Source organism: Corythoichthys intestinalis, chromosome 17 (genome assembly GCF_030265065.1).
Source record: "Corythoichthys intestinalis isolate RoL2023-P3 chromosome 17, ASM3026506v1, whole genome shotgun sequence".
Lineage (NCBI taxonomy): Eukaryota > Metazoa > Chordata > Actinopteri > Syngnathiformes > Syngnathidae > Corythoichthys > Corythoichthys intestinalis.
This window is the reverse complement of record NC_080411.1, coordinates 42,599,574-42,625,266: the sequence shown is the minus strand read 5'-3', so window position 1 is coordinate 42,625,266 and position 25,693 is coordinate 42,599,574. Positions and strand designations below refer to the sequence as shown.

Sequence of the window (25,693 nt, the reverse complement as noted above, 5' to 3'; positions counted from 1 at the left end):
AAAAAAACAAAACTAAACAAAAAAACAGGTCACACAATGTGAAGTTTAAAGGGTTTTTTGGGACAATTGGCCCTAGCCCAATTCTTTACCCTAAATTTAACTAGACACTGGGGTATTGCGGATATTGCGATAGATAGTTACCTTCGCTATGTGTGGAAGTCATTTAATATTCTGAATCAACCGTTAAAGTTGTTAAAATTGCTCCCGTTATTGCATTAGTTCCCTTCTGTCTACTTTTGACATGTGTAAGTTTTAAAACTATTTCATCATTTAAAGATAGCCCACTTAGGAGCATTTTAGATAAAAAGTTACTTAGGTTCGCTTGGAAGGTTCTCTACTACATTGCCTTCCTGAGAGGTCTACTGCTTTAAGATGGCGGCAGTTTACTAATGCATCTAGTTCTTTATCATACATGTTGCTAATGCAACATTTGCATCTAGTTTTGTATATATGTGATATCTACCGAAGCATCATGTGGGCGTATTTTGTAGGCTCTCGGCTACAGTCAGGTATTATTGGAGTCACCTAGCATAGTAGCATCGCGTTTGCAACGGCGTCACCCTCCCTTGCCTCCTCCCCACTGCTGCCCTTTCTCTCGTCTCCGTGAGTCTGTCTTTCTCAGACTTTTCTCGTGTCAGTCGACCAACATAGTAAAGCACGCCTTTCCCGCCTCAGTAACGGTAACGGCGTTGCCAAGATGAGAAAATTAGATTACTCACTACAGAAGAAAATAACGCCGTTAGTAACGTCGTTATATTCTAACGCCGTTATTAACAACACTGCATGAGAGACGTTTGAGTGCTCCTGCATGGAAGCGTTATTGAATGACAGTCCAGCCAGACACAACGCTGCCACCAGAGGGCAGTGTATCCTCTACCATGAAACAAAATACAATGCTTTGGGACTTTTTGGATAGTTATTTTGAAATTCTAAAGGGTTAATACAGACTTCGTAACCTGGGGACTACCTTCATAAGTGTACTCAGGCCCAGAGTGGTTAATCAGGAGGATCGGGACAAATCTCGCTGGGCTGGCTTACAAGAATGGCCCGTGTATAAAAATGTATAAAACCCGGGTTTTACGCATTTTTAATACGACAGTATCATGATTTTTTGTTAGATATTTATTCATGAGTATTTGTTACATGCAGTTTCTGGGGTCTCTGTTGGTGGTCTTTAATAATAATAATAAAAAAAAAAAAAGTTTACATTTATATATATGGCGGAAAACGAAATTTCTGAAAAAGCAGTTTCTGCTCTTGCACTCCTCTTTATAAATAAACTGCTGCATTTTAAGCCAAAAGAACTGTTGTGTTTGATAGAACAATATGGTATGTGTTGCCATAGCAGATTCATGGCGCATTAAGCCCGCGAATTTTTTTTAATTTGTCCCTTTTACCCTGGAAAACCCTGTTTACAGACGTCCCGCAACCGCTTTTGTTTCAACCCAGCCATAAAACGAAGGTATTATATTATTCAAAATGTGTCATTTTTGGCTTAGAATTATTGATGTTACTATTTTGTAAAAAAAAAAAAAAAAAAAAAAAAAAGACTTTCAAAAATTATTCACTCACATATTTTAAACAAATTACGTCACAATAAAAAAAAAAAAAAAAGGTCTGCAAAAACTTACGGATTTCTACAACTATCGCTTGTTTTTTTTCTTAGTCTCATTTTTAGATGTTAGATAAATAATCGAGCCAAAAAAAGAAAAATTGAAAAAAAGTTTAAAATATATGAAAAAGAAAATTTCGACCACTCCATGATGTCTGCGATTTCTGCATCGCGACCCTTGTTATATTACCAAGTTTCACCCATAATATCCCCAAAAAATCAAGCTGTGGCCATTCACAGCTGTGTCTTGACACTCTGTGACACATGCTACATAAGTTTTTGGATCGAAACAGGCCAAGTACGCGATAATATTTCATTTAAGTCATGGCGTCTTTAATTCTGCTCTTTCATGCTCTCACCTCCAAATAGGGTTTCGCTGTTCAAATTTTTTTTTTTAATGCTCTCCTGTTCAAAAAAATTTCTTCCTCCAGAAAATTGAGATTTTAAGCTTTCCACTGATGTTGGCCAAATTGGGGGTCTCAGAGAGGAACTTCAAGTCACCTGAGTGTTTTCTGCCATCTATATTTTTCCAGACGCACCCTGACGTGTGCAGGCTAAAACATGCAGCTCTGCCTGCTATTCAGTTTTTATTGAGTTAAATTTGCCACTAGCTCTGTGCAGTGCTGCATCATGGATAAAAAAAGCAATGGTGTAGCCGAAAAACTAAGAAGAGAAAAACGCTTGTTAAAGAATCTGCAAAATGGTCAAAAAAATCATTTTTTAAATACAACAAGCTCGCAGCCACAAACAGAGGATTACAATGAAAGTGTTACGGCAAGATGGCAAATAAAATGCAACTTGCACAGAGTAATACGACAACACATAACTGTGGAAACTTTGGCTTGTGGCGCCTCACAAGGTAGATGCAGCAGCAAGCACCAGCCGTGAGGTGAACACCACAGGTGCAGAGCAGGCAGGTAGGATTGCAATGTTCAGTAAGTTAATATAAGTATAATATAAGAATAATATAGGAATATCATCAATTAGGTGGCATCTTTCAAGTGCCATAAAATTGACTTGAATTGATCAGAACGCTTTGTTTAAAAGAAAAAAAATGGAGGAGGGGGTTCTGTTACATTTCTGCCTTGGAAACTTTATGTCTAAGTATTTTACATCTTTACCAACCTGTTAATATGCAGTATATAGGCCTTGAAAGGGGAAAAGCTACATGAACGAATTTTTTTTCACAAGTCCTGCTGTATGGGAGCTAACCAACAGTCCCTGACAAAAAATCTTGTCGCTTATCAATTTTGTAGAAACAGTTGCTAATAACCTGACTTTTAATGATTCAATTGGTTTCAGAAATGGCTCATATGACAGCTCAGACCCTCCCAAATGATGTTGAATGTACAAAAATATATTTGTTTCACTGAAAAAAGATCATTTAATGAAGACCTTAAAAGTCAAATTTTGGCAAGATAAAAGTATTGGCGCCTACACAAAGTAGTGCGAAAATTGAACAAAAAATGTACCGTATTGTCCCGAATATAAGACGGCCCTGATTATAAGACGACCCCCTCTTTTTCAAGACTCAAGTTTGACAAAAAAACTTTTTGAACACCAAATTAATTTTTATACAGAAATTACAGTACATTCGAAACAAATTATAACAATATATTTCAGAGAACAAGCATGTTATTTTGCCTCATTCAAAACTTAGTATCTGAACATTTAAATATGTAAACTAAAATGCAATCACATTCGTAAACGAATGGCTTCTGGTTTTTGAAATGTAAATAAACCAATCTATTGTGATAAAACAACAAAATTGCAATAACTGCATTAACCATCAAAGTGAAGTCTAACTGTGACTGTAGTCTTGAAACAAATCGGAATAAGGAAAAACATTGCAATAAAAAAAATGCAAACTGGTTAAACTTGAAAGTAGCGGAGATCTGTCATGACAGAACATCGCTTCAATGATATCTGGCGCCATCTAGCGTCGTGAATGGGTATAATGTCTAGACCGCAAATATAAAATGACGCCCTCTTTTACAATCCTATTTCAACGCAAAAAACATCGTCTTATATTCGGGCCAATACGGTACTTCAAATACAAAAATATGTTACATAACATAAGCGAATTAAGTAGTGGTGCTGTGAGATCCAAATTTAATATTTTGTATGACTTCCATGGGCTTGAAGGACTGCATCCATGCGGTCCGGCAAGGATTCATACAATTTATTGATGAAGTAATCAGGGATACCAAAGAAAGCAGTCTTGCACGCCTCCCAGAGTTCATCAACATTCTTGGGTTTCGTCTTCCATGCTTCCTCTTTCATCCTGTTCATGTCTGGTGACTGGGCTGGCCAGTTCTAGAGGATCTTGATCTTCTTTGCCTTGAGGAACTTTGAGGTAGAGATTGAAGTATGCGATGGAGCACCATCATGCTGCAGAATGTGTCCCTTTTTATGGTTAGGAATGTAAGAGGCAGCTACGATTTGTTAATATTTCAGACTGTTTCAGAATGTTGCACTGAGTTTTTTTTTTTTTTTTTTTTTTTTTTAAAGGTAAGCAAAACTTTTGAGTGCCGCCACACCGCGTCCATGGTTGTAATCAAGTTGCAATGCACAAACACGCGCTTCTTGTGGCTTCTTCGTGGTTTTCGGCAGCATTTTTTTCCCGCTCGGCGGTCAGGTCATCGAAACATGGAATTGAAATTTTAAAATTTGAACGGTTCTGGGAGAACCGGAGTGTTAGAATCGGGACCCATCGATGCTCAATGCTTGATGCTCAACCCTAATAAGGACTTCTAGTACAGGTAGAAGCTTACTTTTTTCTGTTTTAGTTCTTTTTTCACATGGATTTAATTTCTTTGCAGTGAAAAAAAGAGGTTTTGACGATTAACTAAGATGGCCGACCAATAAGCATGCTCCAAAATTGAACAGCGGTCGTTATAAAGTTTTTGGTTGCTGAAGGGTGCAAACAGTGCTGCAACTAACGATTATTTTCATAATTGATTAATTAGACGATTATTCAAACGATTAATCAGATAAATGTCACTTTTTTCACAATTACCTTCACAATTAACCTGTAAGTTGTTTTAGGAATTTTGTAAGGAACAATGACAACAAAATGGTTTACTATTTCCTTCAAAAATAATATTTTATCACAGTTTACCGAGTTAACTAGTCTACAACTGTCAATAATCACATTCGTTGGGAGCCAATTTATTGATTTAATCGATTAGTTGTTGTAGCCTTATTGTGAAGCTTGTCGAGAAATATGTCTGAAAATTGGCAAAAATGTGAATTGTTGTTTTCCATATTAAAAGCAGATTTTTGTTCATGTCCTACTTAGAAAAAAAAAAGTACGCTTCTGTATTAGAAGTGAATTGCTCATCGAGTGCCATCAATGGCAGCCAATTGGTTAATATTCTAGCGGGAAATTTTGAGAGCAACCTGTTACATCTTATTGATATTTTTACTCTGTCGATATTCTGTTTCACTCCTATTGCTAATTGTAGAAGCAGCATCCATTATTTAAATAATTTGTCCACATTTTTACACAAACACACATTTAATTAAAAAATAAATGTCTCTTTGTCCTACCAAACCAGCCTTGTGATGTTCTCAGGAGTTGAAAATGATGAATTGTCCAGTTAAAATCCAGTTTGAGGGCGAAAGAACCATAATGTTCTGTCCGTGAAGGTACTGTTGTTTGGGGTTCTTTTAATGATAGAGTTCTGCATTCATTGAATCCACGAATGGCGAAATGACTTGATTTTGTAGACCTCATGATTAGAAGAAATACAAAAAAATAAAAATAAATAGAAAAAAAGAAATAAAAATTAGTCCTTCAGGCCAAAATGTCAAGACTGCTTTATCAACATGAGGTGACGGGCACATCAAAATCCCATCCGTGCTTTCTTTTTCTTTGGTTGTGATGACTGTGACCCCGGCCGCCGCACCGACCCCTGAGAGAGCGACAGTGACTGGGAGCCATATTGCTGAGAGGAGTGAGCCACAGGCCGAAGTGAATGCTCCTCCGCATCAAAGCAGTTGTCGAGTTGAGAGTTATCGTTCTGTATGCGGAACAGGAATGAGAGGAATGTGATGAGGAATGTGCAGAATGTTCATTTTGTTTTAGAACATACACAAACTTATTCAGGTGTTGCTGATAAACTACATTTTTAGTCGTTTATCACACGGGGCACCAAAGAAACATTTTTTTACCCCCTCATTTTTTCACAGTGGCTTACGTAACCTAAAATTTTAGAAAATTGAGCGCACCACGTAAATTCAATTGGGTAATACATTATTCACTCATATTGACTATATAACTGATGAATACGGAGTTGGATCATTTGTGCATTTGCGCTAACAGATGGGCATTTTTTTTTGCAACAAAAATATTTTTATGGATTGAAATAAATAATACAGGGGTCTCCAACCTATTCCATAAAGGCCCGCTGTGTGTGGAGGATTTTGTTCCAACCAAACAGGATGACACCTTTTCACCAATCTTGGTTTACAAGTGCAATAAGTTAATTGCAGTCAGATGCTACTTGTTTTAGCAGAAACCTCATTGGTTCAACGGTCAAAAAAGAGGTTTGGAGACCCCTGCAATAATAGTTTTTGAAAATTACAAGAAATTACAAAACCAGCCTTTTATGGTCATAAAACATGTTATGCTTATTTTGCCGCTACATGAAGCAAAAAGAAGGGATATTGTCTTTTTTTTGGGAAATGTGCGCAAACGATAAGGATGTAAAATTTAAGGCCCTGCGACCAACGTCTGATTACCACCAGGGGGTTGCTGAGGATCTTATTTTGTTTTTCCTATCCAAAAACGTCTGTTTCGGTCCAAATTTGTCATACAAACATTTCTCCATACAAGGCATGCACAGTTGCACATAACACACATGCTAGATAGTTTATGTACTACTACTACTACTAGGTTACTACAAAGACGTTCTATTTCACCTACAGTGTATGTTGGAGTTTTTGTATTGGAAATAAAAGTGCCCGTGTGTTATAATGCAAATCCCCACAGCTAGACGGTGCAATGACACACAAACACATTTGAAAAGTAAAAGGTCCAATAAGTCTCAGTTTAACACTCGCTTTTAACAACATTCAAATAAATTGCACAGCAATGTCCAACAGCGCTCTGCAAGGTGGCAGCTCTATAGCAACAACATTAATATGACTAAAATGCAAACTATTTGCGTTGAACGTAGTTCTTGTTGTTGTTGTTTGTTCTTCTCTCTCGTTTTGTATTTTCCTTTCTGTCCCCCCATAATCCCTTCCTGCTCGCCGCTTTCTCATAATAAACGAAACACAATGAACAATCATCACAATGGGAGTATATCATATTCCCGTGTGATACGTTAAAACTGTTCAGACCAATAGGACACTCATTTTCCCCATTCTCCGTGTCAAGCAGCTTAACAGGACAGGTAAAAAAAAAAAAAAACAACAACAACAAAAAAACTGACGTTCCCCACAGTCTGAATCTGCAGCTAACTTTTCCTCTCCGCGCACTATTATAAACTATCATAATCATCTTCATTTTCTACCTCAAATTGAATTTTAGAAAATTTCGCTGTTTTTAAAAAGAAAGAATCGCCAATTCGTATTTGGGCCATGTTAACGCCTTCTCAGTCAACAGTTAACTTCTCAGTTCCAATAGCGCCTTATCCAACGTGAGCTGGTAGCAAGCAAGCTGTCAGGTAGTGACCATGCTATTAACAAAAAAAACAACATTTTCAACACACATATTTAATCCCCAAAGTAGGCATGTGCCGGTTACCGGTTTCAAGGTTTACCGTGGTATGAAAACATCACGGTTTCAAAACACTAAACTTTTCAGTCATACCGTTGTACAGTTTTATCTATTTTCGTGTCCGAATATTGTAGGGAGAAATCCGTGGCTTGGAGCTGCAGCGCTCATCCCTCCAGTTGTTGCTCTGTCCTGTGTCTGTCGGTGACACTACACCTGAGCTCCCCCCTCAAAAAAAGACAAAGTCGCTAGTACGGGAGTACTTTGGCTACCGAAGAGACACAACTGCGGCTAGAGGAGTGAGGACAGCCGAAATACTTGCGGAGGGTGGTTGCCAGGAGAAGCAACACCGACATGATTTCACATTTACGTGACCATCACTTTACACAAAATTTAAGGTAAGTAAACGCTGTCTTTAACATTTGCCACCGGCTACGAGAGTTCACTACAGCGTGTTTGGTGTATCTAGAGATGGTAAAACAAATACTATAACGTAAGCTTGTTAACGAGGCAGATAACGTGGCTAGTTAGCATGCCAAGATGGCTTACTAGTTTCCTCTCTACAATTAACCTACTTTTGTAAAGTCGTCCGTCATTGTAAACATCTGTTCAAAATAACATTTACATAATACAGCCTGTGGTGTTTTTGCTCTCTGGCGACTTTCTGTGTTGAAAGAGGGTGTGTGTGTGTGTGTGTATTGTGTAAATAATGATACGAGTCATACACACTTGCTAAGTCTCTCTCGCTCTCAATTAATATTCAACTAATATTAATAGTAGTAGTGGTATGTGTTTTACATAAAATCAATTCAATCATACATTATTTAAGTCGTATTCTATATTACCAAGGGTTCTTGTTCTAAGGTTGAATAACTTAAGGTGTGGCTATGGGTTTAGTCTATAATTTCGATTTATTTAAATTTTGAATATTTCAGTTATTTTTTTGTTGATTTATTTATTTATTCTAACATTGCAAATATGCTGTGAAAAATTAAAAAATCCTATTCAGTGGGAATTTTTCTTTTTTGAATTCATACATCCCAAAATAACACATTTTAGAGCTATAATTGCAATACCATGATACCGTGTAACCGCGGTATTTTTGCTTAAGGTTATCATACCGTCAAAATCTCATAACGGCACATGCCTACCGCAAAGTTAAATACTCTATTGTTTCAATATGTTTTATTTATTGTTGTTGTTTTTTAAATAATAATCTACCAAAAGTTTTTTTTCTCTCCAACACCATAGAGTGCTCAGCACCTGACTTCTCGCAACTCTATATTTCGTCGACGAACAATTTTTTTCATGACGATGACGTGACGAGCTAAAAACGTGTGGCAGTGTTTGGGTCGTGTCACTCATGTGAGATATGCTGTGCCTCTCATGCTCCTTACCTGAGTTCAGGATGTGTTTCAAGCTAGGCATTTTTCTTGTTTGGAAACACGTGGCTTTGATTTGTTTTCTTATCTTGACAAGAGAGAATATGCAATGTTGCCTTTGCCTTTACAGGTCTGTACTGAGTGATCGTCACAGACTAAATGTAACACGTCGCTTTAGCATAGCATTTGCGATAGCATTAGCTTTAGCATTGTGAGCATCCACTTAAATGTTCACTTTTCTTTTTTTTAAACATACAGCTGGTGGCTTCTAGGTGGGTTGAATTGGAAATAATGTACTGCTTTTCCTGCCAAGTGCGTATTATTATCACGAAGATGGCGTCCTTGGAAACGCTACAATATGGCTAGGTTCAGACCGCAGGGCTTTATGCACAGATCCGATATTTGTGTTTTTCCGACTCGAGTGAGGCATCAACTTGACGGCCTGAACAAGACAAGTCACACAGAAGTGGACCATTTCAAATGCAATCTTTAAATATCAAATCCACTTTCGTATGTGGTTAAAATCCGATCTGGGCCACATTTACCCAGAATGTGGCTGCGGTCTGGATCTCAAGTCTCCCAAATCGGAATTCATGCTGCAATTACGTGAGCAAAGAGTGAGAGAGGCAGGTAGGATGGTGGCGATGGGGCTGTGCATTAGCATTAGTGCCTACCTTTAAACTTGGCTTGTAGGCAGGAGGCGGGATTGACCAGAGTCGTACCAAAAACAAAACAAAACAAAAAAAAAATGCTGGGTTTTCTTTCTGTGCACCAAACTGACCGTATGTGTGTGCGTCATGCACTAACAGTGCGTCCATGCATTCTATCAATCCATACAAAGTTTGAATATAAGACTAAGCGGGGAATGCTGTATTTATGTCGTATTTGTGTCCTCTTTTTGGAAATCAAAATATGACCAACCTAGAATGATGTAGAGCCAGCATGTCTAGTCATTTGTTTTGATGCTTCTACAGGTCGGTTTGCTCAGCGCTTGTGGGACTGCGAATTAGTGCACATGCGTAATACTTAAACGGGCTCACTGGACAAAGGCAGTCTGAGCGGGCATGCCAAAAAAACATGACAAAAAATTTGGAATTGTGCATTAAGCCCTGCAGTATGAACCTAGCATTATGTGCTCGTCTGTCTATGTTCATTCTAAATTGTAGGAAACCTTGATTTATTTTAGGACTAAAACTTTAGATTTTTTTAATTTATTTATTTATTTTTTTAAGATGAAAACATTTTGGGTTACTGTCAACTAGAACTTGACGAAGCTTAACACATTTTGAAATGACTAAGACTAATATTTAATTAGTATTTTCTTCTAAAAAAGAAAAAAATTAAACCGGCTGCCAAAAACACTGCTGATTACCATTATGTAAAACTGTGCATCTACTGCACTTACAGAATATCAGAGTTCATACACCTTTTCACAGCCGAATTCAAACACTTCATTTTTTTAATTTATATTTTTAGACAGGGTGCTGAGAAGTATTGTGTGCCTAACACTTTTTCAAGGTCTTTATGCAAAATTAAGTAATTTTTAATACCTTGAAAACCCGACTAAGAAATCAGTGCTGTTTATGGCAGCCTTTTGAATTTTTGTCTTAGTGTTTTAAAACGATAAAATTATTAGACATAATTTAGTCATTTCAAAATGTGTTCGTCCTCATCTAGTTTTTGTTGATGAAAACTGAATAATTTTTTAGTCGACGTCTAACTAAAAATGTTTTCTGTCAAATTAAAAAGATGACTTGAAAAATAAACAAATAAAGCTTTCCAAATATTTCGAATTAACATTGACAGATGAGTGCATATTGTAGCTTCCACAAGGACAACGCCAACCTCCTGATAATACACACTCAGCAGGGAAACAATACAATATTTTTCAATGAATTATACTCACCTGGACACGACGAACTGTATGTAAAAACAGTTGTCCGAGAGTTTAAGAGGACGCTCCTCGTTAGCATAAACCTAACGCTAACGCGAACGGGAAGCTATGCTAATTTTACGAGATACATTTAGTGTGTGATGGTCACTCAGCACTGACCTTTAAGGCTAAAGCAACATTGCATGTTCTCTCTCGCCAAGATAAGAAAACAGCCTTTTACCAAGTGTGTTTCCAAACAAGCGAGACTGGAGAGGACACTGGTGAGTTGAGGGGGCACAGCACGTCACATGAGTGACACAAACAGAATTGTTACGATGCAGGCTAACTACACATGTCACACATTGTGAACGTGACAGAAACTATGGCACATTTTTTTGTCTCGCCGTCGTCTCGTCAGATGAAAACTGGCATTCGTCTCGTTATGCTTGAGTTTCCCAGGACAAGTTTTTGGCTCGTCATCATGAAAAAAATATGTTCGTCGACGAAAAATGTTTTATAGTCATCGTTAATGAAAATAACACTGCGTAAAATCCAAGCATTTTCAAGGATTTCAAGGGCCTGTACTAGCCTTGAAATATGGAAAAAAACAGCAAATAGTGAGAAACTTGAGCCATCATTCACCTGTGATCCAAACAGAGAGCTGAGGTAGTTGTCGGCAGGCCGTTTGTTCTTTTTCTGACTTGATGGTGTGGAGTCAATTTGGACGGTCGTGGCCTGGGTAACCGGTACATGAGCTGCAGAATCCTCACTGAGCACGGACGTGGGCGTCTTGGCTCGCGAGGTCTCACACCCCAATGTGCCCTCAGACTGCGATGTCTCATTCCCTTCTGACAACCTCCCTTCACTTGATGACCAGCCCGAAAAGTCGGAGAAACTATCCAGCTCGGACAGATTGGTGACTGACGAACTGAAACTATCAGAGAGGTCCAGTCGTCGACCGCCCGATCGTGCCGCCTTTTCTTTCCTCCTCTTCCTCCTCAATGCCTTCATCTTCTCTTCCTTACTAAGCCCTAGCCTGTAATTCCACCATTCTCGCCAATTATCCTGGCTGTGCCAGGACAGGGTTAGTCGTTGACTAAGGTCGTCGGTGAAAGCTGCCGTGTCCACTTCGTCTGGAAATGGCACCACATCCGAAGGTTCTGAGGAGCCAGTCCTTCTAACCAGCAAGGAACGGTTGGACATGCACTCACTCAATTGTTGTCTCATGCTCATCACATGCTCCTCTTCAGACAATTCTCTCACCTTGTCACTGGACAGGCAGAGGAGACCACTTGTGTTAACTGTGAACTGTTTTGGACTGCGTGGACGTGGCTTCTTTTTGCGGCTCTTGAGAAAGAGTTTTTGTAGCCAGAGTTTCCAAGTAGCGAGAGCATTCTCACTAAGCTTAGCATGAGTCATGATGGTGGGTGTCTTCTGAGCGCTGCATGGCTGCTCCGCATCACTGGCTAGACTGTTAGTCACCTTTTCATCCTCTTCATCTGAACTCGACACATGTTCATGTGTTGGTTGTAAAAGGTTTTTCGATGCATTACTAGATGGGGCTTCATTCTCTGAAGTGTCATCCAGCGGCTTGTGTTCTAGGACCTGGCAGAATATATCGCCTGCCTCGGTCAGCTGTAGCACACAGATCGATTCATTACTTCCATCTCTTGCACTCTTTTGGATGCACGTCAGACCTAAAAATGTGAGACCACGAAATCAAGAGTTTTAGCATAAAAGGTTGATTGGTAACTGTCAAATTACTGTTGTTGCTTCTCAATTCAAAGGGAACCCCAGATAAAAAGACATCTTGTTCTTAAAATATAAATGTTAGTACGATTTATTATACAGGTAATTTGCTATTAAAACCCCTCTCAATAGACAAGTTTCTTCACATCTATCCCTTTTTCACTCAGTATTTTTTTTATATTTCTTTGTTTTCCCCCGTTGTTTGTCCACTGAGGTTTGTCTGATCCAAGGCATCACACACTTCAACAAAGTCCCCCTTAGCCTCATCAACATATCTGACAAACTCCCAACAACTGAGCTATGTCAGTGGACTCATCTGCAGCTAGTAAGATGCAATCAGCATTTCTCATGCCATCACAAAGCTGTTTACCCACATCATCAGGCAGTACTTCAGTGCATCTTGTGGTTGATGAATCTGAGAGACTTGATTTTTGTTGTCATTTCCTCCTTTTCTTCGAACATTCGTGCCATCACTTCAGTCATGCACTCTATTATTATTCCTCCATCAGAGAACGGCTTTTTATGTTTCGCCAACACCCACAACACTGAGTACTCCGTAGCAATTTGTTTTTGTATCATAGATTTAACAATAACCTTGCTTGACTCTTGATATGACTGCTTCAACCTGTTAATTTCTTGCCTTCTCAATTCTGATTTAGGAGGAAATGTCTCTTCAAAAGAGCTGTGCTCTTTAACATAATGGTGTTACACATTTCCATTTTGTATCAGAGCAACGGTCTTTAAGCATATTAAGCACTAGAGGTGGGAATCTTTGGGCACCTAACGATTCGATTACGATTCAGAGACTCCGATTCGTTTATGAATCGATTATTTATGCCCCCCTCCCCCAATTTTTTATTTTATGTTATGTATATTTGTTCCAAAATTGTTCAAGAATCCTCTCAGGCTAAATAAACCAAACTACTATTTTAGTATCAAGTTACCGGTTGAAAACAGTAAATAAAATACTCAAGTCCCCATTCTGTATCAGCAGCTTTAAACTACATTCAAATAATTTAATGTTGTGAATCAACCGTTAAAGTTGTTAAAATTGCGCCCGTTATTCCATAATTTCCCTCATGTCTACTCTCGACATGTGAAAGTTTTAAAACTGTTTCATCATTTAAAGATAGATTCAAGTCAAGATTTTGCCGATTTAGGGGCATTTTAGATAAAAAGTAATTAGGTTCTCTACAACAGAGCCTTCTAGAGAAGTGTAGTGCTTTAAGATGGCGCCTGTTTACTAGCGCGGGAAAGTGTCATTTCACATCTAGTCTAGATATATGTGATATCTACCATAGCCGTATGTTGCCGTATGTTTGTAGCAATTAGCAACTGGACGCTGTTTGTAGCGGCTGACGGCCGCAGTCAGGTATTATTGTTTTTTTTTTTTTTTTTACCTAGTGGCATTAGCTGCACATGATATTTACGCTCGGTCCGTTCCTCATTGCGTCCCGAAGACCGCGCTGACTACATTTTATTTCCGCTTTACCTGGTATAATTCAATAATCGGAATTTGGATGTTTGTGAATCGTTCTCGAATCTTCCACAGCCGAATCGCGAATAATCTAATAATCGGAAATTTTGCACGCCTCTAGTAAGCACATAGGTTTGGTACTTGCAGGTTGTAAAACAGATGCATATTTGTCAGTCCTTTCCTCAGTGAAACAGCGATTTTCGCTGCCCACTTTTCTTTTCGGTCAACTTCGAGCATGCCATTTTGTTAGATTTGGTCGTCTGCTGGTGGCATGTAAAGAAACGGATTGCAAAGTGCCGGGTGCAACTCGTGTTTAACAGTGCTGCGGTAAGTCCACCCTAGCTAGCAGCATGCAGGCTTTGTCAGACAATTAGCGGATCGTTGTCATGGAGATGACAACAGAAGTGGGAACATGGAAGATATTTGACTAAAAATGAAACAGAATTTAGCGATAGAATAGTAGTGCATAGCGTCATTCGTACAAATAATATACGTTTTTTTTTGGGGGTGCCATTTCCTCTGGGTGTGGTCCAGTCGTGGACCGCGGTCCGCTAATTGATGACCAGGTAGTGGATCAGGACAGGCTATATTTATTACTAATGCAGTCAGTAACGGAAAAGCCTTGAATCATCAAAGACAGTCTCTTTCCTTACCTGCAGATGGTGAAGACAGCCTTGTGCTTGCTGTGTCCATTCGGTGAGGGATATGGACAGGAAGGTGTTTGAGGCTATCACAAGGACGAAGCAGAGCTTGAGGAGGACCCAGACTGACGTACGCTTCTGATCTGCTACCTAAAAATGTAAACATAACCTTAAACTACAGCTGTAGACAAAATACATTTTACAGTCTCCTTGCCCAATGATGTCAACCAACCTGAGTATTGCAGCTGTGTGATTTCCTGAGACCTTTGGGAACCTAGTAAAATCTTGGTGCTTCTAGCATCCCCGCAGGATGAGGATACACCAGGAAGGACATGACAAAACACTGGCGGGGATTGCATCATGTGATCAATCTTCAGCATTGGCAAGCTCGGTAATCGTTCGTCCATAATGTAGGCCGAGTACTACGAGCCAAAATGAATAAACATGCAGTTTAAATTAATATTTAAAACAGGATATTTCAAGATCATTTAATACAAACATATCCAAACTATTCAAATTTTGAAGAATAGCTAACAATCAAGAATAAATGGATGTACCTGAGTGGTGACAAGATGGTGAAAGGGGTGTGGGTCCGTTAGATATTTGCATAAGATTAACCTCTCCCCCCTTCGACACTCAGCTGTGCTGCTGATGCGAAACAGCGTGTGATTGGAAGCAGGACTTGTCTGGATAAATAGGAAAGACAAAAAGGCTAAAGTCAAGGGCACGGCAGGGAATCAACTTGTTTTTATAGCAGCAACTTCATTTCAAATTGCTAAATCTCACCCTGATATCACAGAGTTCTGCACCGGTCCTGTCGGCGTAGACCATCACCCTAGGATGAGCAGAGAACTCACACCATCGCCAGGATGACTTTGCATTAAAGTAAAGATTGCTATCATCTTCCCAAACCTTTTGAATCCTAACACATTGTAGGAAACAGTTATAAAATGGACCAGAATTTCGGATAGAGCTTTTCTTTTTTGAAACTTTCACAGAAAATGCACATACCCTTTGCCAACAGTCCAGAGGTGAGTTTTTCCACTTTTACTTGCCACCAGAATTTCACCTAAAACGTGAGGACTGATGACAAACACAACACTTATTTTACAGCGGTATATAATTTACACCAGAAGTGTCCAAACTTTTTTCTCCGAAGGCCACATTAAGAAAGATCAAAAGATGCAAGGGTCAACCATAGACTTCATTATTATACTGACGGGACACTTTCCCCAGACACTACGCCACCCCACACGCCGCTTCAGTTGTTTGCAGTCTGTTGCAGTTATTCTCAAACACATGCAGTGAGCCAACGCCGGATTTAAGTTGAAAAAGTACGAAAGCTGTACCATGGATAGTCTCAGGAGTGATTTGTTCGAGGATTCAAGGGAATTATATTTTTCGTACCATGCATGCATTTTGAAACCTGAAAAAAAAAAAACAATGGGAGAAATTAGCAGCTACAGCATTGGCGTTATAATTCGCAATATTTACGTAAAATAATTGCTAACTGCCCGTTTTTTAAATTTTAATCAAGAATCGAGACTGTTTTACCTTAAAGAATTCAGTGATTTAAGCATTTATTCCCAAGAATTTTCATCGTAAAAACCTTTGTGGTGATAAGGCCACAGTGCCTTAAAGACTAGCATCACATTCAACATATTTACGTAAAATAAATGCTGTTTTTTTAAAATTTTATTTTAGCCAACAACCTAGACTGTTTTACATTCATATCTATAAAAAAATCAGGGATTTAAGCACTTAATCACAAGAATTTTCAACGTAAAAAGCCCTTTGTGGTGATAAGGCAGCGCCACAGTGGCTTAAAGTCTAGCATCACATTCGACATATGTACGTAAAATAAATGCTAACTGCTCGGTTTTTTTTGCTTTTAACCAAGAATCCAGACTGTTTTATGTTCATATCTATAAAAAATTCAGGGATTCAAGCATTTATTCACAAGCATTTTCAAGGTAAAAAAACTGTTTCCACTCTGTCAGCTTTGACGGCCACGCCAACAATGCTGGCTACTACACCAGCCTTGAGCTCCCCGAGGGAACCTGGTCCTACACCAACCCCTACGCCGACGGCAACAAGCAGATATTCGTCTACTTTGACCCCATGCACCTTTGGAAGAACATCTACAGCAGCTTCCACAACAACGGCTGTATGGTGCTGCCCAGGTGTCCTGGGGCTGAAGTAAGTGCCCTGCATTATTCACTTTATAAAAAAGATGAATCAAAACACCTATCTCTCTAAAACAAACATGTTTTTAGGAGCCTAGGAGGATGAGGACAGCCCGATTCAAGCCGTTAGGTGCTGGCCAGGTGGGAGAACTACAAGTCTGTCAAGGCCGGCTACAAGTTGACCCAGAAGGTGCTGGTGCACTCTTCGATCGCGAAGCAGAGCGTCGGGCTCATCATGGCGGTCGTCGGCCCCTACACGGTCGCCGGGCTGAGGCTCCTCGTCATGACCATAGTCAAGGAAGAACACAGGGACACAGCCGACCAGGGGTCGCATCACCGAATATTTTCCGTCGTTGACCGATTTTTTAAAACGGTGACCATCTGTCATTTTGACAGGTTGCAATTCCCACACCAGACCACAGGGTGGCGAGTGAGCATATTAATTAGCTATTGTCTCTCTTAATGCAAGACGTCGTTGGCCTTACTCTGAAAAATGTCAAGGCAACTGAATGTCCGAAGTTTCTTCAAAAAGCCCCAAAACGACGATGGTGTTGATAAAAGAGGTGAAAAAAAGAGGGACTGCACAAGCGGGCACGCATTTCAAGTCCATGCGCACCAGAAGGAAAGTGTGAGACTGCGTTCAGGCCACAGCAGGTGAACTGTTAATTTCATTGTTCCATATGTAACCTCATCTGCTTGATGTGTGATGATGGCACGGTGTGGATTCTCTGTTAAGCTTGTTTGGACAGAATATTAATTTAAAATGAATGAAAACTAAATACTATTGAATATTTTGAAGCGGTATGCAATGTTAAGAGTCTTGTTAGCTTGAATTGCTGTGTCCAGCCGCTGTAGCTCTGCTGCTCTCTGTGAACTCTCTATTCAAGCCGGAACGCGCGCGGCTCTTAAGTGTCTCTGTCACGTGACTGTGTCGTAGCCGGTAACGCGCTCGGCCAAATGGACACACAAGTACGGAAGGTGAATTATGTCAAACAAAGGGTCACCACAATGTCATTATCATCATTTCAAAAATTTAAGTGACGGGTAAAAATAGATTATGACCGGATTTTTATGACCCTGTCAGTCAAAATGACAGACAACGAAAAAGTCTAGCGCAACCTCTGCGGCCGACATCCTGGAGATGTTCCAGAGGACAAGGGAGAGCTGGAGACTGGCCGGGCGGTCCTAAAGCGGCCATCTCTCCCCATGGCCCACATGGCGTCCTTCGGGATGTCGCTGTGGGGCTCCCTGATGTGCAAGAAGCACAAAAAGGAGCACAGGGTTAAGTCCTTGCCATGCACCACAGTGACGGCTTCAGGCACCTGCTAGAGTTCCTGGCAGCCTCGCACCCGACCTTGCAGGGGTACAAGTGCCAGGAGGGGCTGGTCAATTGCCGCACAGAGGAGCAGTTACTAGGGAACGACTTAGAATTTTTTGATGCCGCTGCTCAAGGAGACTCCTATATGCCTAAGGTAGGCGCCAGTTTTAGTTTGAGGTCGGGAGCAGCTTTGGTTTTGAAAATATTAGATTTAAAAATAAATAAATAAATAATAGGCCCACTAGGAATCGGCCCCGCCAATATATGTATATATATATATGTATATATCTATTATGAAGTCTATGGGTCACCTTCAAATCCTGCCACTTGAATTTGTTAAAAAGAGGGAAGAAAGGATGTGGGTAAAAAAGACTGGAGTTGTAAAATTTATTCTTAGTGTTAACTCATTGATGTCTATTGGTTTGACCGCTGCCAGCCCACCAGTCTAATTAGATAGGACGTCTATTGCCATCAATGGCAGTGAAACATGGTCACTTCATACCAGCTTTCCCACTTCAAATGGATTTGAGGTCTATAATTGTAAATGGCAGGGACAGATTTAAGAGCTTCAAGCAACAAAATAATTCAGAGGTATCAGGATATTGCAAAATATATATATTCATACTAACACAAATGAAAATTTCCAGCAAAAAAAAAGAGCTCAATTTATCACGTTGGAATACTTTTTATCAGGTTATTGCAACAATTTAAAAGTTGAATTTAATGGTTTTTAAGATATTTTGTAAGACCTTACAAATACCATTTAAGAACATTCGTTCATCATTAATGAACATTCGCTGCCATCCCTCCCAATTCAAACGGATTGGATGTCTATTGCCGCCAATGCCAGGCAACGAGGTAATTTGGGGGCAATTGACGTCATTTCCAGTTGATCTTCAGTCACTTCATTTCCTTTCCTGTTGAGGCATTTACAAGTCACTTCCTGACTCAAGAATGTCCCCAAATGAATAGGAAGCGACTAAAAATCAATAGGAAGTGACCTGCAAATGCCCATAAAAGACCGGCTGTGAATGCTCTAGTTTCAGTGCCATTGTTGGCACTAGACGTCCAAACGAGTCAAAATGAATTGGATGTCTAGCCGCGAGTGAGCTAACACTATTCCAATGGAAGATTTTGGTAGCAACCCTGGCATTAAAGGCATTTTCTGGAAATGAAATACCTATTGTGTTTTTTATTTCAGACAATTTGAGACCTTGATTATCAGGATTTTAAATTGAAGACATATTAAGGACTCGTGAGAAACCTGTTTGGATACATTTATTTATGTAGAACCAAACTGCAATTCTAGTTTCCTACACTGACTTCAACATGTCAAATTTGACCCCTGAGCTAATAGAGATGCACTGTTAAAGCAACTAGCTCCATCTAGTGTTAAAGCTGGGAAGTGCAACAGAGTGTAGGCTGTATTTAAGCTTCTTGTGCAGCCCATATGCAACATTTCCATAATTTGCTGCTGGTCAATAAAGGGAAGCGGGTCGCAGTTTGGACACCCCTGATTTAGACCCTGCAGGGTGAATTCCACCTTCGTGACGAGTCGACTCACCTGACATTAACGCAAGTGGCAACCTCAGCAGTGTTAACAACTTGCAGCAAACGTGGTTCCTCGGTCTCACTAAATCTCCAAACTCCGCAACAATAATCTGATCTCAAAGAAACACAACCTACAAAGAGAAAGGTATTAATGTGGAGCATACCGATAATTCTTATCTCTCTGCCTTACTGATGTTGAACAAGGAGGCTGAGCTGATCTGTCGGATGGGGCCTTTTAGTTGGAAGCTGAACGGTTTGCTTTCGGAGTTCACGGAGAAACACTTGTCTTGATGTTGCTCAAACTCCACTCTGTGAAAATCTGACGTACTGTTGTAAGGACCATCAGATTCAACAGACAGATGGAATTAGATTTGACAAAGGCCTTGTTCAGGCTGGGAACCAAAATCCAATTTTTTAGCCCATCCAGATTGAGACTGGATGGCTCCTTTGTAGTCTGAATAATCACAAAGCACAGAAATCAGATTTTTGCAAGACAGGATGGAAACCACATACGGGAAGTAGTTTCATAACCGATAAGGACAACATGTTTCTCAGTCTAAACAGCTCAAATGGGATTTACTGTCCGTAACGTCACTCTAAGACAGGGTTTACTAAATCCGGACCTCGGTGCCACTTTTCCTGTCGTGTTTTCCCACTCTCCCCTAACACAACCTGAATCAAATGATTATGTCATCAGCAAACAGCAACCTTTCCAGAAGCCTGATAATGATCCTGATTATTTTGATTCAGGTGTGTTGGAGGAGGGAGACATGGAAAACAGGACAGGAAAAGTGGCACCAAGGTCCGGATTTAGTGAACCCTGCTCCAAGAGGACCAGCCATACTATATTTTTGACTTTCGTATGATGGAAATTTCTTTCGTAACGAACAAGGGCGTAGGTTTGGTCTCAATAAATGAATGAATATATTTTAATGAATGAATAAATGTACTAATAGGTATTTGGCTTCAAAAGTGTCAAGTCACAACATGCCTTAACCTTCTTTCCTTCTATCCCGGGCCGTTTACAAGAAGAAAACAAGCAGCAAGTGTTTTTTTTTGGCTGTCAACACTTTCCTGTGAAACACAGACTGTGTCCTGGGACCTCTCTGTTAGGGAACTTCACTTTTGAACCCCAAGACAAGTATCAATCAACAGCTCAAATAAGAGAAAAGAATCAGACCCAGCCAAGGATTGCCTGCTTCAAAGATTTTATAAACAAGATATATATCAAGGGTACAAATGGTGTGATCCAGTCAAGTGGTGTGATCTAGAAGATCAGAAGTACAAGGAGATAATACAAGTCAAGCCTCTATATACTGAAGAAAGGGCGTTGCTTACTATGAAACGATACCTTCTACGAAAACAAAAGTGAACCTTCTTCAGCCCAACTCTGGTGATTTTCAACAGAAAAACATCATGAGTTGTGACTTTGTGTCAAGTTAAAAAATAGACCCTTAGGTGGACATTTGTAAAATTACCCAAAAAATAAGGAGAGAAGACACTCAGTTTTCTTGGCCAAGGAGAGCAAAGGAGGGACTAGACAGAGAAATGCTAGATTACACTGTATAGTCACCAAAATTGATCTAAAAAAACCCTTCTTGCTCTTTCTTTTATTAGGGGTTTGTCCCAACACAGAAGCGTGCCGCCCTAAAGGGAGGGGGAAAGCAAGCTGGAGACACCCATGTGATTTTGGTTGGCTATGTGTGAGCATGTAGGTGCAACTAACTAAATACACGTGTGTAAGCAAGGGCACTTAGGTAAAGTGGTCAGAATGACCCAGACACTTCAGTTATGCAACGCTGCGGCCATGGAAGATGTCCTTGAAAGTCTAGACGAAAGTCCAGACGTAAGATGCTGAAGATGTCCTAGAAGGTCTAGTTACGCAATGTTGCGGCCATGAAGCAAGGCAGTTGTCACCCCGACCCTTTTTAACACTTTGTAACACTTAAACATTATACCTAGCATAGCAAGCAATAATCATTTACTGGTTATATCAAATAAGAAAAATATGGCAATATGTATTATGTATGTATTAGGTATATATGAGCACAAGCAAATATTCAATCAGTCAAGCAAATATTCAATCAACCCTCGATAATTAACTCAACACTTTGGAAACTAGCTGTAGCTGGTACAAGAGGGAGTCAAATCAGATAAGGCAGTCCACAGATACCCATTGTAAAACGTTCAAAGGAATACATGGAGCACGTGAACATAGATACATTCTCACATGAAAGCATAAAAAACCCATGTAGTTTCACAGCAGTTAATGTGTTTTTATAAGCATGAATAAAATATTCTTTCACTCTCTCTCAAAGCAGCGTCTTGCTGGTTCTATAGTTTCCAGCAGAGTTCACTACATTTCCTACAGTTGAATTCACGATAACAGTAGAAAACACACTGCAAATTTATAATTAGACCATAAATAAGTCTGTCAATTTTACTTTCAGCTAGCTATTTTTCTGGTTTCAAGAAATCAAGAGTCAAATTTACAGATAATTCACTTATTTCTAGTAGATTTACACTGAAAACAAGGGAATCTAACAAATTTATAAGGAGGTGTATTTTGTTGCCTGGAACTCCAGACTCACCGCTGTTCCAGCTATGGAGTCTGGCGACCGATCTGCGGATCAAATTCCCAGGGTGGAGCAAGCCACAGCAAACAGAGAGCGGAGTGGACCAATCAGCAGGGGGCGGACGTGACGTTGGTAAAGCGACAAGAAACTCTAGCGAGAGGAAGCACATCAACTTTTAATAGAAATGATTCCAGTGCTGTCAGTTTGCTTGGGATTTAGCAACTCGTTGGGTTTTTGGTCATTTAAAACTGAATTTACCGCGGAGTGGAACATATTCTCGGCTCTCCCATTCGCCATTGGTGTTGTTGTGGAGACGACTTCCGACGCGCAAGAGTGACATTGCTCGTTAAGAACACGTCACACAAATAAACGAATCAATTGCACGGTTACTTTCGTTCGGGAGGCCAATGAGGAGCTGGGTCCCAGACTGTTCTCCCAGTGTTTTTAAAAAAACAGGGAGAACAGTTTTTAAAAAAACAGGGAGAACAGTCTGGACGTGCCAGGCAAGTATTTTTTCAGTGTGTTTGGCAGGTTAACAAGTTCACACAGTTTAATGCTATGCTAACTCTGATGCAGGTCGGGCTGCAAGTCACAAAATTAGTCGCGTGTTTGCCACTGCCCACAATATTGATGTCTGTTTACATTACTTACAGTGGCTGCTGCTTCTGCAGCCGAAAGTACTTCTAAAATCCCTCCTCTTCGAGGGAGCGGAGGAGACAGCATGTAGACATGTATTTCTGTCGAGGTTCTGTGTGCGCGTTTGTGTTGGGAACGCGGGCGTAAGGGCAGGGGGGGTCTAGTCATAAGCCAATCAAATGTGCGTTTGAGGGGAAGGGTGGGAATGGAGCGGCACATTCAGCAGGAAAAAGGGGTAAATGTAAGTCTGAAGGTAATGAGAATAATTCACTTAATAATAGCAGGGTAAATTTCATCCATACAACATATGGAAAGACAATCTAAAAGACATATATACCTGAAGTCATTATATAATGCAAATAAGATTGCTTAAAAGTTAGTGGGGACAATTTGAGCATCCTGAAAAGTTGGTAGTGTTTTGCCCCTACCATCCCTACGCAAACCTACACCCTTGGTAACGATAAAATATTTCCCGTTGAGGCGTGTCTTAACCTGAAAATTCTATATGTAGAGACGTTTGTAAGTAGAGGTACCACTGTAGTCACCAGCTAGATTCTTAAAATTTATAATGAAAACTATTAAATCAAGAAACCATTCAGCTGAAGGATACTGAGATGGTTCATTCCCCGCTTTCCAGGGTAGAGCAGACAGCCATTTTGAGAGTCTCTGCCCTGTGAGAAGGGAATAAAATTCAGAGCGCCCCCTGTGGCCCCTTCAAAGAACAGATGGCGGTCTCTTTGCGCCATCAGTTCCTCGTACAACAGCGACCCCAACAGCTCTGGCGGGACGGTTTGCACAACATCTGAAAGAAGGGCACTGAACGCCTGTAATGGTCTGGATCTATACACCTGGTGACATCTGAAAAGCGAAAGGAAATCTAAAAATATTTGTCGGAGGTTCATTTCAAAAGTCAGTGCTTTGTGATACTTACATAGGCAGATTCAGCATGCCAAGGAAGCGTTTTATCCTCCATCTGTCATTCTGTTATGCAAATACAACACAGGTCAGTCTTTCAATAATGTCTTCCCGCCAAGTAACCAACGATTAGCACTCCCCACCCCCCAAAAAAAGACCATGTAGAGCATCCAAAATAAATGACTACACCCCAAAATACTTCTATTTTTGGTGAAATCAAGAAATTTCAGAATTGATTGGACCTGTGGTTGAATTTTTGTGATTTACTATTTTTGGTACATTTTTCTTTAATATACAGTGAAGAGCAGAACAATTTGCACCACTGGTGATATTGTAAGTTCACCCACCCCAGAGGTCCGAAATTTCAATCATAGATGCATTTCCACTCATAGATACATAATCGGAAAAAAAAAATCCAGAAATCACATTGTCTGATGTTTTAAAACAATTTATCTGTAATTTACTGGGGTTCATAAGTATTTGTACCCCTGAGAATCAGCAGTAATTATGACACTCAAAGAGTTGTCAGTCTACCTTAAAAAACAGTCCACCTATACCTCACGAGTAACCAACCACCACCTGTTTGAGCTCAATATTGTCACCTGTGCACCCCACAGTCATAATCCAACTGCTACCATGTGAAAGACCAGAGAGCTTTCAAAAGACACCAGAGAAAAATTGAGCCCCACAAAGCTGGAAAAGGCTATGGGACAATTGGAAAGCAGCTTGGTGAGAATAAATCAAAAGTTGCAGCAGTTGTGAGAAAATGAAAAAGGCTAAACATGACTGATAATCTACCTCGGACCGCGGCTCCATGTAAAATCTCTCCTCGTGGGGCATCAGTCATGATGAGAAAAATGAGGGTTCAGTTGAGAATTACACAGTAGGAGCTGGTCAATGACCTGAAGAGAGCGTGATGCACAGTTTCAAAGGCTACTGCCAGTAGAACACTACGGTGCAGTGGTTTAAAATCATGCATTGCTCAGAAGGTTCCCCTGTTGAAGCCAGTACATGCGAAGGCCCGTCTGAAGTATGCCAGGGACCATCTGAATGATGCACAGGGGTAATGGAAGAAAGTCACGTGGTCAGATGAGACCCCTTTACTTGTCTTGTGTGGAGGAAAAAGAAGGATGAGTACAATCCCAAAAACACCATACCCACTGTGAAGTATGGGGATGGACACCTGATGGTTTGAGCTGCTTTTCGGCAAAGGGGACAGTACGACTGTACTCTATAAAGCAGAGGATGAATGGTGAAATGTATCGCCAGATTTTGAGCCACAACCTTTTTTCCTCAGTCAGAGACCTGAATATGAGCTGTGGCTGGATCTTCCAACATGACAATGATCTGAAACACACAACCAAGCTGACCAAGGAGTGGTTGCGTTAAAAGCATATCAAGGTTCGGGAGTGGCCTAGCCAGTCTCCAATAGAAATAGAATATGTTCGGATGGAGCTGAAACTTCGTGTTTCTCAATGAACGCCCCGAAACCTGACCGATCTAGAGAAGATTTGTGTGGAGGAATGGGCCAAAATTCCTTTTTCCATATTTGAAAACATGGTGAAAACCACAGAAAGCGTCTGACCTCTGTAATTGCAAACAAAGGCTTCTGCACTAAATATTAGCACTGATTTTCTCAGGGGTATAAATACTTAGGAACCCGAGTAAATTACAAATAAATTGTTTAAAAATCATACAAAATAAGTTTTGTTTTAGATTATTTCTCTATAAGTGGAAATGCATCTATGATTGAAATTTCAGACCTCTACCTATTTTTCTAAGTGGGTGAACTTGCAAAATCACAAGGGGTGGAAATACTTCTGCTCCTCACTGTACAGGTTCATTGGTGTGTAAACATCAGTTATCAGAATGACGATAAGGAAATTATTTCGTCGCCGAGCAATTTTTTTCATGACTATGACAAGCTGAAAACGTGGCTTGGGAGAATAGAACATAACGAGACAAATGCCAGTTTTCGTCGACTACGGACGACAATGCTACATCGTTTCGGCCATATGTTCACACTCCATGACATTTTCATATACCAACTAG

General features: G+C 40.1%; 1 protein-coding gene across 1 annotated transcript in view; it reads right to left on the bottom strand.

Moving 5' to 3' along the window:
- Positions 1–2,345: 2,345 nt before the first annotated feature.
- taf1c (TATA-box binding protein associated factor, RNA polymerase I subunit C) overlaps positions 2,346–25,693 on the bottom strand; it is a 31,937-nt gene continuing 8,589 nt past the window's right edge. The window contains exons 5-15 of the mRNA XM_057819670.1: positions 23,658–23,707; positions 23,337–23,584; positions 19,705–19,833; positions 19,528–19,645; positions 15,471–15,542; positions 15,246–15,381; positions 15,017–15,145; positions 14,692–14,881; positions 14,472–14,609; positions 11,235–12,289; positions 2,346–5,637 (exon numbers count right to left, since the gene is read on the bottom strand). Coding sequence (XP_057675653.1) covers positions 5,461–5,637; positions 11,235–12,289; positions 14,472–14,609; positions 14,692–14,881; positions 15,017–15,145; positions 15,246–15,381; positions 15,471–15,542; positions 19,528–19,645; positions 19,705–19,833; positions 23,337–23,584; positions 23,658–23,707 — 2,442 coding nt within the window. The 3' untranslated portion in view covers positions 2,346–5,460. The remainder of the gene's footprint in view (positions 5,638–11,234; positions 12,290–14,471; positions 14,610–14,691; positions 14,882–15,016; positions 15,146–15,245; positions 15,382–15,470; positions 15,543–19,527; positions 19,646–19,704; positions 19,834–23,336; positions 23,585–23,657; positions 23,708–25,693) is intronic.